Genomic DNA, 20,437 nt, shown 5'->3' on the forward strand with positions numbered 1-20,437 from the left:
CCCTGTTCTGTTCATTCCGTCTGAAGCACCTGGCACTGGCCACTGTTGGAAGACAGAGTACTGGGCTAGATAGACCACTGGCCTGACCCAGAACTTAAGTGAATACACTGCTGGCTAGACAGACTGTTCTCAGCTCTAGTCGGCTGATATGCATCCTGGGCTCCCAAGGAGTGTGTGCCCTGTGCGGTGTGATTGCCATGTGGGCTCCATAACCTATCAGAGATGCGTCCATGATAATAGTTGCATTAGGTGTGGGTGTAAGGAAAGGGACACCCACACATACTTGTTCTCTTGTTTGGTGGAACAACCTGGAAGCCGTGACCTTGGAGGGAACTGTTACCCTGGTATTCATGTTGTCTTTGTCTGGTGAGTAACAGACTGAAGCCAGGCCTGTAGGCAATGGACGTGGAGCCTGGCAAATGGTGTTATGTAAGTACAGGAGGCCACGTGGCCCAGCAGGTACAGGCAGACCTTGACGGTGGTTCAAGGTCAGGTTGTTCAAAGCTTGGAATCCTGCCATAGGGAAGTAGCGCCTTGCTGTAGTCGAGTCTAGGGTCGCTCCTATAAAGTCTATGGTCCTTGTGGGAGTCAAAGTGGACTTTCCTGTGTTGACACTGATTCCCAAGGAAGGCAGCAGAAGAAGTGGGAATAGGGTTGCCAACTGGACCTCCTTGCCGCATCTGCCCGCAGGAGCTAGTTATCTAGATATGAAAAAACGGTGTGGTTGTAGCTGTTTCATCTCAGCCGGGCTGCCCCCACTGAGAAGACCGTTGTGAAGGCCCCAGCTGCTGTAGTTAGTCTGAATGGGAGCACTGTGGATTGGTAGGGCTCTTGTCCTACCAGGAATCTGAGGAATTGGCTGCGGGTGGGTGAATGGCCACATCAAAGCAAGCATCTTTCAGGCCGAGAGCTGTGAAACACATGCCTTGCAGAGAGGTGATTATTAATGCCAATGCGGCCATGCAGAATTTTTATTTTAAAATAAAGACACTCAGTTGGCATAGATCGAGAATTGGTCTCCATCCTCCATTTTTCTTGGAAGCGAAGAAATATGGGGAGTAGAACCCTTTCCCTTGATGTGATGCATGCTCTATAGCCCCTTGTTGAAGGGGAGAGTCCACCTCCTAACAGAGGATCTCCTCATGAGAGTGGTCCCTGAAAAGGGGCTGGGAAGGGGGTTTGTGATGGGGAGGTGACATAAGCTTGATCACGTAGCCAGAGTGAATGATTTCTAACACCCACCTGTCCATTGTTATTGCCCTTCAATTGTGAGCAAAGTGGGTGAAGCAGCCACCAAAAGTTTTGGGAGTAGCAAAGGTTGGCATCAACAGAGGAATGTGATTCTGGAATGTCCCATCAAAAGAAAAAACCCTAGGTGATGAGTGGGGCTGAGCTGTGGCTGTTGACGTGGAGGAAGCCAGATACCTGGGTCTCTGTATACCCTGGCGTTTGTGCAGTGGTTCGTAAGAGCACTGATGACCGAATGGTTGAGGAGGTGTTCTTGGTCTGTACACCCACTTGTGATGTTTCCTCTTTGGAACCGGGGTATAAATGCCCAGGGAATGGAAGGCTGTTATGGGGTCTTTAAGCAAGTGAAGGGACTCATCAGTTTTCTTTCACTGAGTAAGTTAGCCTCGTCAAAGGGCAGGTGCTCAGTGCTATTTTGTACCTCCCGGGGGAACCCTGAGGTGTGGAGCTAAGATTGCACCTCATGACAACTGCTGTAGTTATCCCTCTAGAAGCAGTGTCAGCAGCATCCACTGCAGCCCAAAGAGATGTTTTACCTACCAGTCAGACCTCATCAACGAGGGCTCGGAATTGATCCCTGTCCTACTGAAGGAGCTTGTCCTTAAAGGCCAGGACTTTGGCGTCACTGGTGAAATAATACTTCGCTAGCAAGGCCTGGTAGTCAGCAATTCGAAAGTTAAGGCTGGTGGAAGAAAATACTTTCCTCCCCAGGTGGCAAAGGCATTTAGCACCCTTGTCAGTGGGTGTTGCCTTGGGATGCTATAGCCTAGATCTCTCAGTGACTGCTTGTACCACTGACAAGTTGGGTGCTGGTTGTGTAAACTGCAACTCCACTCCCTTGGCTGGTACAAAATAATGCCTCTCAGCCCTGTGGGGGTGCAGGAGGCTGGTTCCATAAGGGTCCTTTTCACAGGTGAGTCCACCCAGCTAGAATCACAAGGCTGCAGGATGTCCACTAGCCTATGCTGAGTATCCTGTACCTCCTCAGGTTGGATCTAGAGCTCAATTGCCATCCTTCCATAGGAGCGCCTGCTACAGCCTGTGGTCATCAGGTGGGGATGGCGAAGATGGGGCGACTGCCTCATCTAGTGAGGAGGAGGATACAGCCGTAGGAACTGTCAGATCCGGCTCAATTCTTTCTCCCCTGGAGCGTGACAGACGCAACTGGCGTCAGCTAGGACAGGATAGATGGGATTCATGTACAGATTTGGGGTGTCTAGCACAGGGATCCCAGGGACCCCAGTAATGTCAATAGAAAGGGTCAATTGGTCGGGGGGGGACTCCATGGCGCCGGGTACCATCAGTCCCCGGGATCATCATATCTAGGTGGAGGATGGATCCCAGGGAAGGAGCAACCAATGCTGCATTTAGTGGATACGCGCACCTCCCCAAGGCACTATAGGCAATGCTAGTGCTCATCATTCACGGAGAAGGAGCAGAGGCAGGTGATGCAGTTCCTAAACCCTGGGACAATGGACATAGTCCTTATCTGTGGGAGAAGGCTCCCCAAGGCAGGGAGGACTAACCTACATTAACTAGACTAAAAGACTACCCCTAAGATTACTAAGAACAACAACAAACTATTTACAATATATTTACAGGGTGTGACGAATAAACATGGAGGTAGCTTCAAATACAGAGGAGTTCAACTAGGCCATGCGGCAGTAAAATGGACCTGGAGAGGTGACGATCTCTCCTGCCCCTTATACCCACAGTTTGGAGCAAGAGGAGAACAAGTGCACAAGTGCAGACCAATGCACACCATTTGCTAGAAATCTCTGGTCTCAGGACTCACGTGTGGAATATACCTAGGGACCAGCACTGGAAGAACAATGAAGTTAAAAAGTACTTAGATAAGTTAGATATCTTCAAGTCAGCAGGGCCTGATGAAATGCATCCTAGAATACTCAAGGAGTTGATTGAGGCATTATCAATTATCTTTGAAAAGTCATGGAAGACGGGAGACATTCCAGAGGACTGGAAAAGGGCAAATACAGTGCTCATCTATAAAAAGAGAATAAGGAAAACCCGGGGAATTACAGACCAGTCAGCTTAATTTCAGTTCCAGGAAAGATAATGGAGCAAATAATTAACCAATCATTTGCAAACACCTAGAAGATAAGTGTGGATTTGTCAGAATGGATTTCTCAGGAACAAATCATGTCAAACCAACCGAATAGCTTTCTTTGACAGAGTAACAAGCCTTGTAGATAGGTGGGAAGCGGTAGACGTGGTATAACTTGACTTTAGTTTGATACTGTCTCGCTTGACCTACTCATAAACAAACTAGGGAAATACAACCTAAGTGGAGCTACTATAAGGTGGGTGCATAAGTGGTTGGAAAACCCGTTCTCAGAGAGTAGTTATCAGTGGTTCACAGTCAAGCTGAAAGGGCATATCTAGTGGGGTCCTGAAGGGATCGGTTATGGGTTTTGTTCTGTTCAATATCTTCATCAATGATTTAGATAATGGCATAGAGAGTATGCTGATAAAGTTTGCAGGTGATATCAAGCTGGGAGGGGTTGCAAGTGCTTTGGAGGATAGGATTAAAATTCAAAATGATCTGGACAAACTGGAGAAATGGTCTGAAGGAAACAGGATGAAATTCAATACGGACTAATGCAAAGTACTCCACTTAGGAAGGAAAAATCAGTTGAACACATACAGAATGGGAAATGACTGCCCAGGAAGGAGTCCTGCGGAAAGGGATCTGGGGGTCATAGTGGACCACAAGCTAAACATAAGTCAACAGTGTAACACTGTTGCAAAAAAAAGCAAACATCATTCTGGGATGTATTAGCAGGAGTGTTGTAAGCAAGACATGAGAAGTAATTCTTCCACATTACTCCATGCTGATAAGGTCTCAACTAGAGTACAGTGTCCAGTTCTGGGCACCACATTTCAGGAAAGATGTGGACAAATTGGAGAAAGTCCAGAGAAGAGCAACAAAAATGATAAAAAGTCTAGAAAACATGACCTATGAGGGAAGATTGACAAACCCAAGTTTGTCTAGTCTGGAGAAGAGAAGACTGGGGGTGGGGTGGGGAGGCAGATCATGATAACAGTTTTCAAATACATAAAAGGTTGTTACAAGGAGGAAGGAGAAAAATTGTTCTTGTTAACCTCTGAGGATAGGACAGGAAGCAATGGGCTTAAATTGCAGCAAGGGTGGTTTAGGTTGGACATTAGGAAAAACTTCTTTTCAGGGCAGAGAAGCACTGGAATAAATTGCCTATGGAGGTTGCAGAATCTCCATCATTGGAGGTTTTTAAGAGCAGGTTAGACCAACATCTGTCAGGGATGATGTAGACAATACTTAGTCCTGCCATGAGTGCAGGGGACTGGACTAGATGACCTCTTGAGGTCCTTTCCAGCCGTATGATTCTATGAAACTGCTTCCTCCTCCATGCTGCCTGGTTGGCAGCAAGGCCTTCATTCACAGCATGGAGGAGGTTCACAGGTTCCTTGCTCTTCGTGCCAGGCCCCACCATGACTTGTAGTAGCTGGAAGCAGCAATTACAGGGAAAACCTGGTTTTACTCCTATATCCCTGGACTGGAGCATGCTCCTTTGCTCTGTGAGGATGGTGCACAGTGCACATGCAGTCTGGTCAACACTAGGAGCAGGGAGAGGATGGAGCATAAGAACATAAGAACGGCCACACTGGGTCAGACCAAAGGTCCATCCAGCCCAGTATCCTATCTACCGACAGTGGCCAATGCCAGGTGCCCCAGAGGGAGTGAACCTAACTAGTAAGGATCAAGTGATCTCTCTCCTGCCATCCATCTCCACCCTCTGAAAAGAGAGGCTAGGGACACCATTCCTTACCCGCTCAGTGAGGACAGAATCTTCAGTGATTTAACTACTAAAATCAGAGTAGTTTCTACTGAGCATGTGTGAACTGAGATTTTTCCACAGTTTATAAGTTGACTGCATTTGGTTAGATTCGCACAGATACAGCACAAGCACATCTCTGACTCAAAGGCCAGCAGCCCCTGCTAAATTTCAAGTCCATGTTCCAAAATATGGAGACACTAGAGCTGTTCAAAGAAAAGGTCTGAAGATTTTTTTTTTAAATACAGGCAAAACAACATTTTCCATAGCCTCATTCTCAGAAATGGTTGAACCAGTTTGCTGAAATTTTCAAAAAATCAGCCTAAGGCAGACACCCAAAATTAAAAATTTCAGCCCAAATGGTTAAAGTATCATAAAATTATAAGCAAGTGGAAACAGGGTCTTATATTGGAAAATGTTGATAGATTCACAGCATTTAAGGACAAAAGCGACCGTTATATGTTCTAGTCTGACCTCCTGTCTATCACAAGCCATTACATTTTACCCTGAGTTATTGAGCTTAATAACTTGCCCAGGTGATTCCAAAACTCCATTTTGTAGCTGGACTTTGCATAGGAGAGAGGAGGGGGGTCTCCACCCACAAGAGAAAGTCTATTTAAGCCCGTGGGAGACCCCTCCATTTTGTCTTCAGCTGGTTAAAGAGAGAGCCTCTCCATCCCCAAAGATACCTGAAAGAAACCGGAACAAAGGACAGTAACTACAGGGGGTGTGAGTGATTGCTGGACCCAGACTAGAAGGAGATTAGTCTGTAAAAGAAAGTTTACTGGAACTGGTGAGATTTTATCTGTATTCAGTTTTTATTACTATACTAGACTTAGACTTGCGTATTTTATTTTATTTTGCTTGGTAATTCACTTTGTTCTGTCTGTTACTACTTGGAACCACTTAAATCCTACTTTCTGTATTTAATAAAATCACTTTTTACTTATTAATTAACCCAGAGTATGTATTAATACTTGGGGGGGGGGGGGGAAACAGCTGTGCATATCTCTCTATCAGTGTTATAGAGGGCGAACAATTTATGAGTTTACCCTATATAAGATTTATACAGGGTAAAACGGATTTATTTAGGGTTTGGACCCCATTGGGAGTTGGGCATCTCAGTGTCAAGGACAGGAGGTTTCAATTAAGCTTACAGCTGTTAGGGGACGTGGTTCAGACCTGGATCTGGGATTGCAACAGGCTAGTGGGTCTGGCTCAAACCAGGCAGGGCACTGAAGTCCTAAGCTGCCAGGGCAGGACAGCTGGAACAGAAGTAGCCTTGGCACATCAGGTGGCAGCCCCCAGAGGATTTCTGTGATCCAACCCGTCACAAAGGGTACTTACTCACTTTAATCATAGAATCATAGAATCATAGAATATAAGGGTTGGAAGGGACCCCAGAAGGTCATCTAGTCCAACCCCCTGCTCGAAGCAGGACCAATTCCCAGTTAAATCATCCCAGCCAGGGCTTTGTCAAGCCTGACCTTAAAAACCTCTAAGGAAGGAGATTCTACCACCTCCCTAGGTAACGCATTCCAGTGTTTCACCACCCTCTTAGTGAAAAAGTTTTTCCTAATATCCAATCTAAACCTCCCCCACTGCAGCTTGAGACCATTACTCCTCGTTCTGTCATCTGCTACCATTGAGAACAGTCTAGAGCCATCCTCTTTGGAACCCCCTTTCAGGTAGTTGAAAGCAGCTATCAAATCCCCCCTCATTCTTCTCTTCTGCAGGCTAAACAATCCCAGCTCCCTCAGCCTCTCCTCATAACTCATGTGTTCTAGACCCCTAATCATTTTTGTTGCCCTTCGCTGGACTCTCTCCAATTTACCCACATCCTTCTTGAAGTGTGGGGCCCAAAACTGGACACAGTACTCCAGATGAGGCCTCACCAATGTCGAATAGAGGGGAACGATCACGTCCCTCGATCTGCTCGCTATGCCCCTACTTATACATCCCAAAATGCCATTGGCCTTCTTGGCAACAAGGGCACACTGCTGACTCATATCCAGCTTCTCGTCCACTGTCACCCCTAGGTCCTTTTCCGCAGAACTGCTGCCTAGCCATTCGGTCCCTAGTCTGTAGCGGTGCATGGGATTCTTCCGTCCTAAGTGCAGGACCTTGCACTTATCCTTATTGAACCTCATCAGATTTCTTTTGGCCCAATCCTCCAATTTGTCTAGGTCCTTCTGTATCCTATCCCTCCCCTCCAGCGTATCTACCACTCCTCCCAGTTTAGTATCATCCGCAAATTTGCTGAGAGTGCAATCCACACCATCCTCCAGATCATTTATGAAGATATTGAACAAAACCGGCCCCAGGACTGACCCTTGGGGCACTCCACTTGATACCGGCTGCCAACTAGACATGGAGCCATTGATCTTTGAAATTGAAATTGAAATCATTGAAATTGTCCCCTACGCTTTCCAAAAACTTCCTGGATTGTCTATGCACCGCTGTATTGCTCTCCCAGCAGATATCAGGAAAATTAAAGTCACCCATGAGAATCAGGGCATGCGATCTAGTAGCTTCCGCGAGCTGCCGGAAGAAAGCCTCATCTACCTCATCCCCCTGGTCCGGTGGTCTATAGCAGACTCCCACCACTACATCACTCTTGTTGCACACACTTCTAAACTTAATCCAGAGACACTCAGGTTTTTCTGCAGTTTCGTACCGGAGCTCTGAGCAGTCATACTGCTCCCTTACATACAGGGCTACTCCCCCACCTTTTCTGCCCTGCCTGTCCTTCCTGAACAGTTTATAACCATCCATGACAGTACTCCAGTCATGTGAGTTATCCCACCAAGTCTCTGTTATTCCGATCACGTCATAGTTCCTTGACATCACCAGGACCTCCAGTTCTCCCTGCTTGTTTCCAAGGCTTTGTGCATTTGTATATAAGCACTTGAGATAACCTGTTGATCGCCCCTCATTCCCAGTATGAGGCAATGATCAAGTCACCGCTCAATCTTCTTTTTGATAAACTAAACAGATTGAGCTCACGGGCCCTCCAATCATTTTGTGGGTCTTTTCAGCACCCCCCGCCCCCATTTTTAAACATCCTTTTACAAATGTGGATGCCAGAACTGGATGCAGTATTTCAGTATCAGTCTCAACAATGCTATATAGAGAGGTAAAATCACCGTCTCCTGACCACAGCATCACACTGTAAGCTCATGGTCAGTTGCTTGTCCACTATTATCCCTAGATTCTTTTCAGAGTCACTGCTTTCTGGGATATAGTCCCCCATTCTGCAAGTATGGCCTGCATTCCTTGTTCCTAGATGTATCACTTTGCACTTGACTGTATTAATATGCATTTTGTTTGCATGGGCCCAGCTTACCAAGCCATCCAGAGCACTCTATAGGACTACCCTATCATCACTGTTCTTTACCACTCTGCCAATCTTTGTGTCATCTGCAAACTTCTTCAGCAGTGAGTTTATATTTACTTCCAGATCACTGATAAAAATGTTGAATAGCATTGGGCCTAGTACCAGTCCCTGCAGAACCCCCCTGGAAACACCTCCTGCCGGTGAGAATTCCCTACTGACCAATAATTATTGAGAGCTGCCAATTAGCCAGTTCTTAATCCATTTAATGTGAATAAGTGGAGCTACTGTAAGAAAGCCTGACCACAAAGAATCGGAGGAGGTATCCAGGCCCCAGGACCTTCAGCAGTTGCAGAAATGTAAACAATTACCCTGCTCTACAAAAGGGAAGTGAGCCAGAGTTTTTGCTAGTGATTTTAATGGAAGTGTCCTGGGGGAGCTGGATGAGATAAAACACCTTCTATTTAAGATGTTTATTTATTGGAATCATGTCCTTTGCCTCAGTTTTCATAGAGTCATAGGATTTAAGGCCAGAAGAGACTATTTTGATCTGACCTCCCGGATGACACAGGTCAGGGAACCTCCCCCAGTGAATTCTGCATCAAGTCCAATAACTCCTGTTGGAGCTAGAGCATAACTTTTAGAAAAACATCCAGTCCAAAGTCTTCAAGCATTGGAGAATCCACCCCACCCCTAAGTAAACTGTTCCAGTGGGAGAGAGCTCCTCCAGTGGTGGAGTTGAAAGCAATGCAGGAAATGCAGTGGTGCATCTCAGAGGAGTTATCACAGCAGGGTGTTCCCAAGGCTCAGGGTACTCTTCTAGCCTGTGGAGCCTGCTGTTTCAAGTCTGTATTTTGGAGGGCACGGCATATAACAGACCTATGCCTAAAGAATATAACAGATAGCATCTGTCTAAACTTAGAATCATAGAATATCAGGGTTGGAAGGGATCTGAGGAGGTCATCTAGTCCAACCCCCTGCAGGAAAGTAAAAAGCACAAGTGGATCAGAATTATCCAAAGGCCTAACTGAACTCTGGACATAGAGAGAGACATACTGTCCCTGTAAGATAACATGAACAAAAAGTTTAAGTCTTTTATTACCTTCCAATGAATGGAGTCCCTTTTCTTTGGCAGTCTCATACACGCTGTTGAATTCGTCTCCGAGGTTTGGATCAGCACCAGCTGCAAGCAGGATCTTTACCACACTGTTATAAAACATAATGAGAACAGGATCATCAGGAAGGTTTCTCAGAGAGATCAGATGGAACATCAGGAACTAGACCCCTTTAGAGTTTGCAAAGGAAAAAAATCTCAAGGCACATAAGGCAGCAGAGTACTCAGCAAAAAATATGCTGCCAGGAAAGGAGAGTTAAAAAAACTGCACTGCTTAGCAATATTAACAGTCATAAGGCGACTGGACTGAGGAGGCATTCGGAGAAGTGAACTGCTCTGTAGAGCCCCATGTGCTGTGAAATATACCTATGTTCAGAGGCCAAGTCCAAAACATCTGCACAGAAGTGACTGTGTGCCATGCGCTACATTTCCAGTTCACTGGACTGGACTGCCATCCCATAATTCACTCTTCACAGTTGAAAATGCAGCCAAGCCACACCCAGCATCCAAACATCTGATGTTCAGGAGACAACTAGCTGCTGTTTTAAGACAAATAAAGATGAAGAATTTGGAGAGAAGACTCCAGGAGGCGAGAGAGAGGGAAGAGAAAACGATGATGAAAGCACAGGGTGAGACTATGAGGTATGGTTTTGTTTGCAGACCCTCAGTGAACTGAATTTGGTGATCACAGTAGGCCAGTGTCCCCATCACAAAAAACACCGTTGGAATTGACAATACCTGTCACCTTTGGCGGCAGTCCCAGGATAGAGGTTGAGGAAGAGAAATAATCAGATTCTCATTGTCGTTAAAGGTAGTGGTGAGGCATATTGGTAGGGCAGTGACGAGGGTTGGGGGATCTCCCACTGCTTCTGCTCATGCTTGTCTGGAGGCAGTGGACTGCAGTCTATAGAGCTGTCCAAACTGTCGCCATTCCCCAGCATGACTATTCAGCACCAAAAAGAGACAGGCTAGATTTGGTGCAGAAGCCTCTGTGTTTCTAAACCAAACAACCATCAGGCAAGAATTAGATTTCTTACCATTTCTGAAAACAGCTTGAAGCCTGTTATTCTTTTTCCTGGTTTCCGGCCTTCCATGGCAACTAGCCAGTAAAATGTTATACAGTATTCATCACAGGCGAGATAGCTTACAGGCTGGCAGAGGTTCTTGACTATGCGCACCACAGATTGATGGACATGTATCTGCAGGCTGCATCTTGTCAAGTCACATTTAAAATTTACCTTAAGTTCCTCCCCCATTTACCCCTTTACAGTAAATACAATTAGCAGAGTGGAAGGCGGGTGTTTTGTACTTTTAATAAGATACATTAGCAGAGGTGTATTTCTTGCCTTCCACAGTTCAAGTCTCGATTGCATATAAAGTCCAATCTAGAGGACAGAGCACAAAGTTGCGAGTCAGGAGACCCGTGTTCTCAACTATATCACCAATTTCTTGTGAGATTGTAGGGAATTCACTATGTTCACATTTTCAGAAGTGGCTTTAGTTTTGAGTCTGTTTTTTCAAGAGGTGCCTAGCATCTGCATCTCCCACTGATTTCAAATGAAGCTGTGGGTGTTTCACTCTTCTGAAATCCATGCTCCCATGTTGTTGAAATGGAGCATTCAAGATCAAAATGGTCTCCTGAATCAGTAACCTGTCCTCTGCATTATTTACCACGTCTCCTAATTTTTGTGTCATCTGCAAACTTTAACAGTGATCATTTTATGTTTTCTTCCAGTTCATTGATAAAAATGTTAAACAGCTAAGAACCAATCTCTGTGGGATCCCACTGGAAACACATCCATTCTATGATGATTCCCCATTTACAATAATATTTTGAGTCCTACCAGTTAGCCATCTTTTAATCCATTTATTGCGTGCCATTCTAATTTTTTAATCAAAATGTGCAGTACCAAGACAAACTCTGCTAGCCATAGATTTCTTCTTGCATCCCTTTACTTCCCGCATCAATGTCCTACAACTGCTAGCTTCTGATTTATATTCATTACTATCAACTTCCCCTTTCTTCCATTTGTTTAAACAGCACAGCTTCTTCCTCAGCTGTGCGATTGTGGCTTTTTGGGCATTTAATAAAGTGTTCTTAAATAATTCCCAATATTATTAACTTTTTTCTGATTAGATCCTTCTTCCCAGCGATTTAGCTCATAATTGTTTTGAGCTTTGTGAAATTGGCCCTTTTAAAGCAGCAAGTATATATAAAATTGATTTGGATTTTATTCTGTTGTAAATGTGACCAAGAAGTCATGTTCACTTGTACCGAAGTTATCATCTTTAATGATGTGCTCAGTTTCTTTTCTGTCAAGATGAGGTCTATATGCAATTCTCTGAGGTTGGATGCAACACTTTTTAAGTTAGGAAATTGTCATCTGTAGTATCACACATGTGGTTGGATTAGATGACCACAGTGGCCCCTTCTGGTCCTTAATATATGAACTCATGAATCATTTCTAAATGCAGAGCAGATTGCCTTCAGTACACTGATGATATACAAGCATGTCTTTATTGTCCTGTGGATCCTACATTTAAAGGACTGTTTGGAGAAGATGTCTGTCTGGATGCATCACTGTCACCTTGTTCTTAGTCTTCAGTAAACAGGTGCCAGACAGGAGTCATGGATACCAGGGGCTCTTTCCTCTTTTGGGTCCCCTGTTCAAAGGTAGCGAGCCAGGTTAAAGATACCGGCATTATCTTCAACCACACCCTTACCATGGAAAACCCCAAGTCTGAGACAAAGGTACAAAATCTGTGGTAGTGGTGGGGAGTTTCATTTGCGCAATTCTGTCACAGCTGTGCATACCAGATCAATTACTGCAACTCTCTCTCTCTCAGCAGGGCTTCCAGCAGTGCCTCTCTAACATGTGCGGCTTGTCCAGAATGCTCCAAGCTGGTATTGTTGCAATTTAAAGCCCTTAGCAATGAAGGTACATTCAAGTCCTCCTCTTCAGCCTTGTCCTGAAGGGTATCTGCAGTCAAAGACTGCCTGGTTTTTAAGGGTCTCCACTACTGACAGGCTATGACATATCATAGGGTCCATCCTCTCCATCTTAAGAATCAAAAACCCACTTTAAGAAGAATGAGCCCAAGTTCCAGCATGGGACTTGAACCCACAACCTTCTGGCCCAGAGTGAATACACAGCCACCAAATGAGTCATACTGCTCACACAAAAACAGTGTCTCATAACTTCCTTGGCAACTCCCTCCATCAGCTTTTCCCTTCTCCCTGAATGTGTTTGTTGAGCGTTCTTCCCAGCCTCTTTATCCACCATCAACCTCTATGCTCTCAGCAACTCTTAGGAAGGCTCTTTTTCTTCATTATTAACTCAGACCAGTAGAATTTTCTTGATAAGGTTTATTTTCATAAAAACGTTAAAGAGCTACAGAGAGGCAGTGTTGAATAGTGGTGAGAGTAGGAGGACATGGAGGCAGAACTCCTGGGTTCTGTTCTGTACAACTGTCTGCTTCATTTTCCCCATCTGTAAGTATGTAGCCATACTTCTCTACCTCATAAGGCTGCTGGGAGGCTGAACTGTTTATAAAATAGCAGCACGAGTCACTACCGGGAGTCTAACCTTAACTCTAAAATTTGGTAATACAGAACCGTGTCCCAAGATGACAGCTCTGATACAGTATGTCACACATTCCAAACCAATTCCCATCCGACTGCTGTAAAAAGGAAGTGAAAAGAGCTTGCTGGTCTAAACTCAAAAGGACAATCATCTGCTGTACGATCAGCCTCTCTATCCATCCAATCATCCTTCACTCTAACCTCCTCCTTCTGTGACATGCAGTCCCCTCCAGGCAACTAATGTCACTGAATTTTCCTTCATAGGGCCAACCAGACATTTCTGGAGTCGCAAGTACTGATTGCACCTCTCCAATTTGCAGGTAATAAGACATTCAAGCAAAGTAGCCTTTGCTAATAGTGCAATGGAAATACAGAAGTCGCCATACTCATCAACAAAGTGTGTGAACATAATCAGAGGAAATAAGGCAACTTGAAAATATATATAAAATTGTATATAGTTTTTTATATACATATAACAAGGATGCAGTATGGGATAGTGGTCAGAGCAAGGGAACAGGGCCAGGTGTCCTGGGTTCTATTGCCTGCTGTCACTGAGTCATTGGGTGACAATGAGCAAAACACCACCCCTCTGGCCCTCAGTTTTCATATCTGTAAAATGGAGGTAATTCTTTCCTACCTCTGAGGGCAGTTGTGAGGCTTAATTAAGCTTTATAAACCATTATGAGATCCACTGATGACAGTGCTGTGAAGAACAGCAGAGAGGAAAGTACATTCCATCGTTATTTGTGCCCTGTTTTTCTTTCTGCACCAGCTCACAATTATTACTGGTAAGCGAGTCAGTGCAAAAGCTGTGATTTAAATCCAGGATTCCCCTCACCTTGTTTTATGATGTACCTCTTGTTCATTCCCTCTATCAGGCTACTGGGTGGCTCTGGCAGAGTACTACTCTCCCATCAGCGAGGTGGTGTGCTCAGAAGAGGCCTGCAGTGTGTCTGAGCTGTAAAGGCAGGCTTTCCTCAATAACTCACCTGTGCTCAATAGCCTCATCAAGCCCTGGGTTTAATTTGCTGATCGAGTTTTAATTTGATCAGAGGCAGAGGCTGTTCATCCGTGCAAATATAAATCTGAATTGACCCTGGTGATGACTCAGAGGGCAATGCTTAACTAAAGTTCACTGGGCAGTGCAATCGATTGCAGTAAGTGCGTTCTGCAGTTAGAGGCTGGGCCAGCATATTGTTAAGAAAAAAAAGAGCAAGGCACCTGGGGTGAGAGAGCTGGCCTTGGCTGGGTCTGCACCGCAAAGCTACCAAAACTCAGGCAGCTGGAGTTGGTGAACCAAGAAGGGCAGTGATCCTAGTGACCGGGAGTTACAAAGCACAATGCAAGGGCTTCAAGGGGTTTTGATGAGGGGCAGTGCTGGGCTTTATTGGAAGCTGCAAGTCCTGCTGGACACAAAGAGGATCCCTAGAATAGTTGTATCTTAACTTTCTGTAGAGCTCAGCATGGGAATAGAGGGGTGGTTGTAAGGAAAGAGCAGTTACTTACCTTCCTGTAACTGTGATTCTTTAATATGTTGTCATCCGTGTGGACCCCAAACTAGACGACATCTCATAGAATCAGGGTGACTGTGTCCATGGCATACAAGAGCTTAGTCTCCTGAGGGCTGTAATACTTTGGTTTAATTTCAGTTTCTGGGATTAGTGGGAAGATGTTGGGTGGTGTTGGTGGCCTGTGATACACAGGAAGTCAGACTAGATGATCGGGTGGTCCCTTGTGGCTTCAAAACCTATGACTATAAGGTACGTAACCGTTCTCTCTTCTCTGAGTCTGTGTATGTGGGGATCCCACTCCAGGTCACTGGTAAGCTGTGTCCCAACTGGACTGTGGGACTGAGGAGTCATGACTGCCACTAACTAAACAGCGATTGCAACACTGCCCTACCAGGTCTGGCATCTGACCTTGCAGCTACATCAAGGGTTCAGTGTTTAATCAGAGTCAGGGAGTTATTCCATTTAGCTGCCTCACAAATTTCAGCTGTGGGGATGCTCCTGAAACATGCAGAGAGAGAATACATTTGGGAGAACTGAGGGATGCTAGTGGCCACTCCACCCTTTATGCCCTCGGGTGAGGGAACAAGGACATAACTCATACAGGAGCGGCCCTACGGACACTGCTATTCAAAAGATTTCAATCTTGCATGCATGGGCTGCATGTGTTCCTAGCACGGGATCCCCATGGGCACGTACTCGAAGAAAACCAAACTGCAACATCCGATGCAACACCCAAGGGACGTCATCGGAGCCTCATCTCCAACTGGCTCTACGCAAAGGCAGCACACCTGCATAGCTAGCACGTTATGCATGCAAGTCTACATGCCAATGAAGCTTCTGACTCTAGAAGCTTCAGGATATTTATCCCAGTTGCCTAGCTCTGCTTCAGAGACCACTGAATTATACGCCTAAAGTGGAAAGACTGAAAGCGAGGCTATGAAGGAGACATATGTACCTAATATAGGTACTAGACTGTGCCAGTTAATCACATCACTGCCTATAGACACTGAGAGAATAGCTCCAGACAAGTCACACTCATTATATGCCTTAGAACATACCCACCAATCTATACCATGCATGATGCACTGTTACTACTAATAAAAAACATGTATACAGCTCATTAGATGTACAAAGTGCTGTTCACTCAAAGAAGAGACATATTCCCCAGTCACAAAGAGCTAACAATTGAAACCAGGTGAGACACAGGAGAGGGAGGGCCAGGGGATTAGCAAGCAGGAGAAGCAGGGAAAAATTGCACAGAGGGGTAGGGTGTTTTGGAGGGATCTGAAAGAGGAAAGACCAGGTGCTTGGTGGGTAAGCAAAGGGAGGGTGATCCAGACATGTGGGATTGCAGCAGAGAGGGCATGAAGCTGAAAGTGGGAGAAGGAGATAGAACTGGGGAAGAGGATAAAGTGAGAGGATTGGAAAAAGTAAGACGTGAGAGCAGCGGTGAAAGCAGAGACATATCACAGATGCAGCAAGATTAAGCATGGCCTTGTGAGCAAAGACAAGGAACACTCATTAAGAGATAGGGAGCCAAGGGAGGGACTCAGTTAAAAGCATTAGCAGATGTGGACAGGGATGCATTACGTGAGAAAGGGCACACGTACAAATACATAACCCTAGGACTAGCCCCTGCTCCTTTAAGAGAGCATTATGGGATCTTTAAAAGTGGGACACACACATGTAGAGATTTGACTAGAGTTGGGGTCCCTTCCTTCTTACTGAAACTCCTTCTGGAGAGCCACTTCTTTCACAGCACCTACAGGGGATCAGCTGACTAGGGCCTCTGCTCGGCTCTGTCATTTATTTGTGTTAGGTGCGAACTGCTCATTTCAGTGCAGAGTGGGGATCGACTGTTGGGAGGGAGGGGGATGGACAATGGAAATGAAGCTATAAACTGGCATGGGGGAACTAAAGGAATTATAGATACACATAACAAATAAGCCTCGTGCCTATCACCACCCTGATCATGTTGCATCCCTTTCCCAAACGCTCTGTGTAGCTTTGTTCTCTTAGGTTGTACACTATCCAGGGAAAAGACTTTGCTTCTGACACAGAACCCCTCTGCCGCCTTGGTGAAGTCATTTAATCTCTGTGCCTTTAGTTTCCGCCTCATCCATAAAACACAGACAGCACGCCTACTAGTTACAGTGCTATCTACTGTGCAGAGGCCCTGGTACAAGTAGGCATCAGGAGGCAGTCTAGCTGGATGAGCACATAAGATCTCTTCCCCTACAACACACTTGAATGCAAATGACTTGCTAAATTCAAGAATCACCTTCCTAGTCCTCCCCACAACCCTCCAAACAGCCCTGCACATAATGGTGCGATTATGGTGGACAGGAGCCGGCAATTTATGGAGGCTGCTATTGCAAACCTAGCAGCCTCCATAAATTGCAGACCTACCCCAGAACGGCTAGGGCGGCCCAAACACTGATAAAGGGGCCCAGGGTTTTGTGACCAGATCATTAGACTCCTTCCTTCCTTCCCAATGAGCTGCAAAGGGCAGTCCAAACCTCTGCTCCTAAAGCAGCCAGGTCTCCATTGTGGATTAGATTCACAACGGAATAGAAGGGAACTAGCACTGGCTGGGACAGCTGCAAAGTACTGATCTATGGAGTGGTTTTATACACAAAAAGCATCAACAGTGCAGTGAAGACTCGAAGTGCAGTGCACTCCAGAAAGCGACTTTGTAAAGATGGCATTGTGAGGCTGATGTTTATTTTCTCTCAGTGACTCCAGATTGAACATGCTCAGACTGCCAGCACCATAAACTCCCGTGGCATCTGAATGCCAACCTGAGATCTTTGCTCAAGTACCAGCAACACCTAAAACATATGCCATCAGAACTTAGTTCACAGTTCTGCTGATGTGTCATTTCTCATACTGATGTTGTCTCTGCTGGGCTATGAAGGGCCACAAAGAGTAAAAACTTACTTTGGTCAATAACATCTGCTGCTATGGCTGGATATACAGAGGTGACAGGTCTATTAAGTAAGGAAGACCCGTTTTTGCATCGTCACTTGTCAGAGTAGAGACACTTTAAAAAATTCATCACCCTGCAACTGTTAGCGTAAGTCAGACAATGCAATTAACTTAGGCCTATAGGTGCCAGAAAGCATGTTGCCCAGATCACTATTAAGCATGTGTGCGGTTTGATTGGCCAGCATGGAGGGGGCTAACATCTTTAACCTGTTCAGGTAATGTTGTTCCCACTCCACCGCAAATGGAGCTTTACATGAGAGAAAAAGAAAATAATTACAATATGCCCAGAAAACCAAGAGGCACCTTGCACTGGAAAGGATATGTATAAATATCTAGAACTCCATGGGTAAACCTGTGTCACTGAATCAAAGCCATCAACTCAAGAGTGCTCTTTTAGATCCATTTCCATAGTACCTCAGCCCCAAACTGCATATCTAACACCAGGGCCAGGCTCTTTAGGAGTCAGGTTAAATAGGTCAGTATTTCTACTGCATTTGCGAGTGGGCAACTTGGAGGGAATTTCAGACATTCTTTGTGTTGTTTTCCAGCTCAGTACATTTCCTGGCCAATGGCGAAACCCCATTGTAAGGCTAGAAAGAGCAGCAGAGGCCAGATTCGCTCCTGGTGTTACCCCAGTGATGCCAATGGAATAGTTATGCTAGGGATGAGTTTAGCACTAGTTTATGCTTGCTTCCAGAAGGAAGTGAAATATCTAATTAACCTTTCATTATGTTTACAGATGAGTCATATTGAGTTTCAGATAGTCAAGGGCTTTGTTTTAAATTATAGGCAATAATCATCCACAATGCATGGCAAATAAACCTGATTCGCCCAACACAGCTCAAAGCTTCAGTCTTTTTGCCAGACACCCAAATAAGAAACCCAGTTGTTAGTCTTGTGCTAGTGCATAAAGAGACTAGACTGGGTCCTGAAGGCCTTTTCGTGCCTAGAGGTTTTTGTCACCAGTTCTACCTGATTTTATGCTATGTATCTTAAATAATAAAAAGGGTGATCCATCTGAGGTAATTATTGTACCATGAACAGTCTTTCTCCTTGTCTCCCTTCTAGCTTTTGCACCTCCTCAAGCCCTGTTCTGGTCCACTAGTCACTTGGAATGGTCAACAATCGTCACACTCCAACGCTGACCATTGTCCATCAGCGAAGGTGGGAAGCTCCAAATCCATCCCTCTGCGGACATGCAAACAACGAGGCCCGTTGCTGCTCGGACATCAAAGTTAAACAAACAGACCCAAGCCCCCGCCTCCCTGCCCATCTTAAGGAGCTCCCCGAGGAGGTCACGACTTTCAGCTTGTCATCGCACACATCAAAGTTTGCACCACACACGAACTCGGCACACGGATTCGAATCGTGTCGCCCGAGAGCGGATATTCAGCTTTTGTGCCCCGCTTTAATCCTGTGTTTTCCCAAGTAATTAAGCCTTTTTGCTTATGAACTTGTGACTAAGTAAAGCATCTCTGAGAGGTTGTAACATCAAAGCTCATTCTACCGTCTGTCCCACGTTTTCTAAAATTGGATTTCTCTTTCTCTCTTTTTTTTTAAACAAAAACTAATTGAATTTAGTTGTAGACTGAATATATTTAAGAGTGCCTTTAAAGGTTACCAGAAGCCACAGTGATCATCCTGGGAACTAAAGAGGTCGGACACAGAGTCAGCCCTTTTGGTTCATGAAGGCATAGCATGAAAGCCACAGCACTCGCCCCACAAGCTAGGGGAGAAACAGCAAATCCTACTGCAGCAACTTGAGACTTTAGCTGAGTTACTGACACAGTGCGACCTGCACCAGTATCACTGCCAGGCTACAGTCTCATCAGATCTCAAGATACACAGGTTAGGCCTGATCAGTGCTCGAATGGGTGTCCTCCCAAGAAAATAAGAATGCTGCAAGGAAACGGCACTGGTGATGCAATGCATAGAGCTCTCCTCTTTCAGCCAGTAAACCAGTTGGGGTTCTTGGTTATCATATAGTACATAGGTAAATGAAAAGTATAAATATATGGTTTCAGATTTAACCAGCAACCACATCAGAGAACTGCACAAGAGGGAGACTCTGAATGCAGGTTGTTTAGATGGAATCCATGTGGGTTTATCAAAAGGAGAACACAGCATAGCAACTTACCCAGGATGGTGATAAACTACGTTGAAAAAAACTTACCTAGAATTTCTGTTTATAGCTGCTACCATGAGGGCTGTCCAGCCAAGTTTGTGCCTAGCATTCACATCGGTTCCTTCCAGCAACAACCTACACAAAACAGAGAGAGACGGCGTCATAAGATTTTGTTTCTCCCCCATAGACATAGGCAAGGGTGCTGAATGGATCAGGGGGCTCGGAACAGAATACAGAATCTTTCATCTCAAGGTCACTAGTTTCAATGCAGCCCCGGGCAATAATGACTGAAAGTTGTTATGGTCTGACAGCTCTTCAGCAGCCAATAAGAAATGAATTGATGGGTCTCAATCCAATTCCTAGCAGACAGGTAACATCATAACTAGCCGGCCTGAATCCTTTTAAGGTTGCTCACATGGATCTTAACAATTCACCAGTATGCTGAAGGAGGGGAAGCTGGTTGATATACATACTGATGGACTACTAGAATTTTTGTGCTGAGTAATAGCCATAAAGGATTCAAGGCTGGGTATCACTGGAAGGCCAGCAGCTCTTGAAATGCCACATACTAACATGGCACTATTTTGGAGCATTCTCGCATGACAGTAAAAGCCTCATAGAGGCATCAAACAAACCTTTGGGCTCTTTCAATAAAGATCTCTCCACTCCTTTTGGACCACTTTCCTAACAGACTCCTAGCA

At 45.2% G+C, this 20,437-nt stretch overlaps 1 protein-coding gene across 2 annotated transcripts in view; it reads right to left on the reverse strand.

The window, feature by feature from the left end:
* CLPB (ClpB family mitochondrial disaggregase) overlaps positions 1–20,437 on the reverse strand; it is a 145,579-nt gene that overhangs the window by 105,055 nt on the left and 20,087 nt on the right. For both annotated transcript variants that reach the window (XM_048838534.2, XM_048838526.2), the window contains exons 3-4: positions 19,785–19,871; positions 9,518–9,621 (exon numbers count right to left, since the gene is read on the reverse strand). In XM_048838534.2, the coding sequence (XP_048694491.2) occupies positions 9,518–9,621; positions 19,785–19,871 (191 nt within the window). The remainder of the gene's footprint in view (positions 1–9,517; positions 9,622–19,784; positions 19,872–20,437) is intronic.

The sequence above is a fragment of the Caretta caretta genome, chromosome 1, assembly GCF_965140235.1.
Source record: "Caretta caretta isolate rCarCar2 chromosome 1, rCarCar1.hap1, whole genome shotgun sequence".
Taxonomy (NCBI): Eukaryota; Metazoa; Chordata; order Testudines; family Cheloniidae; genus Caretta; species Caretta caretta.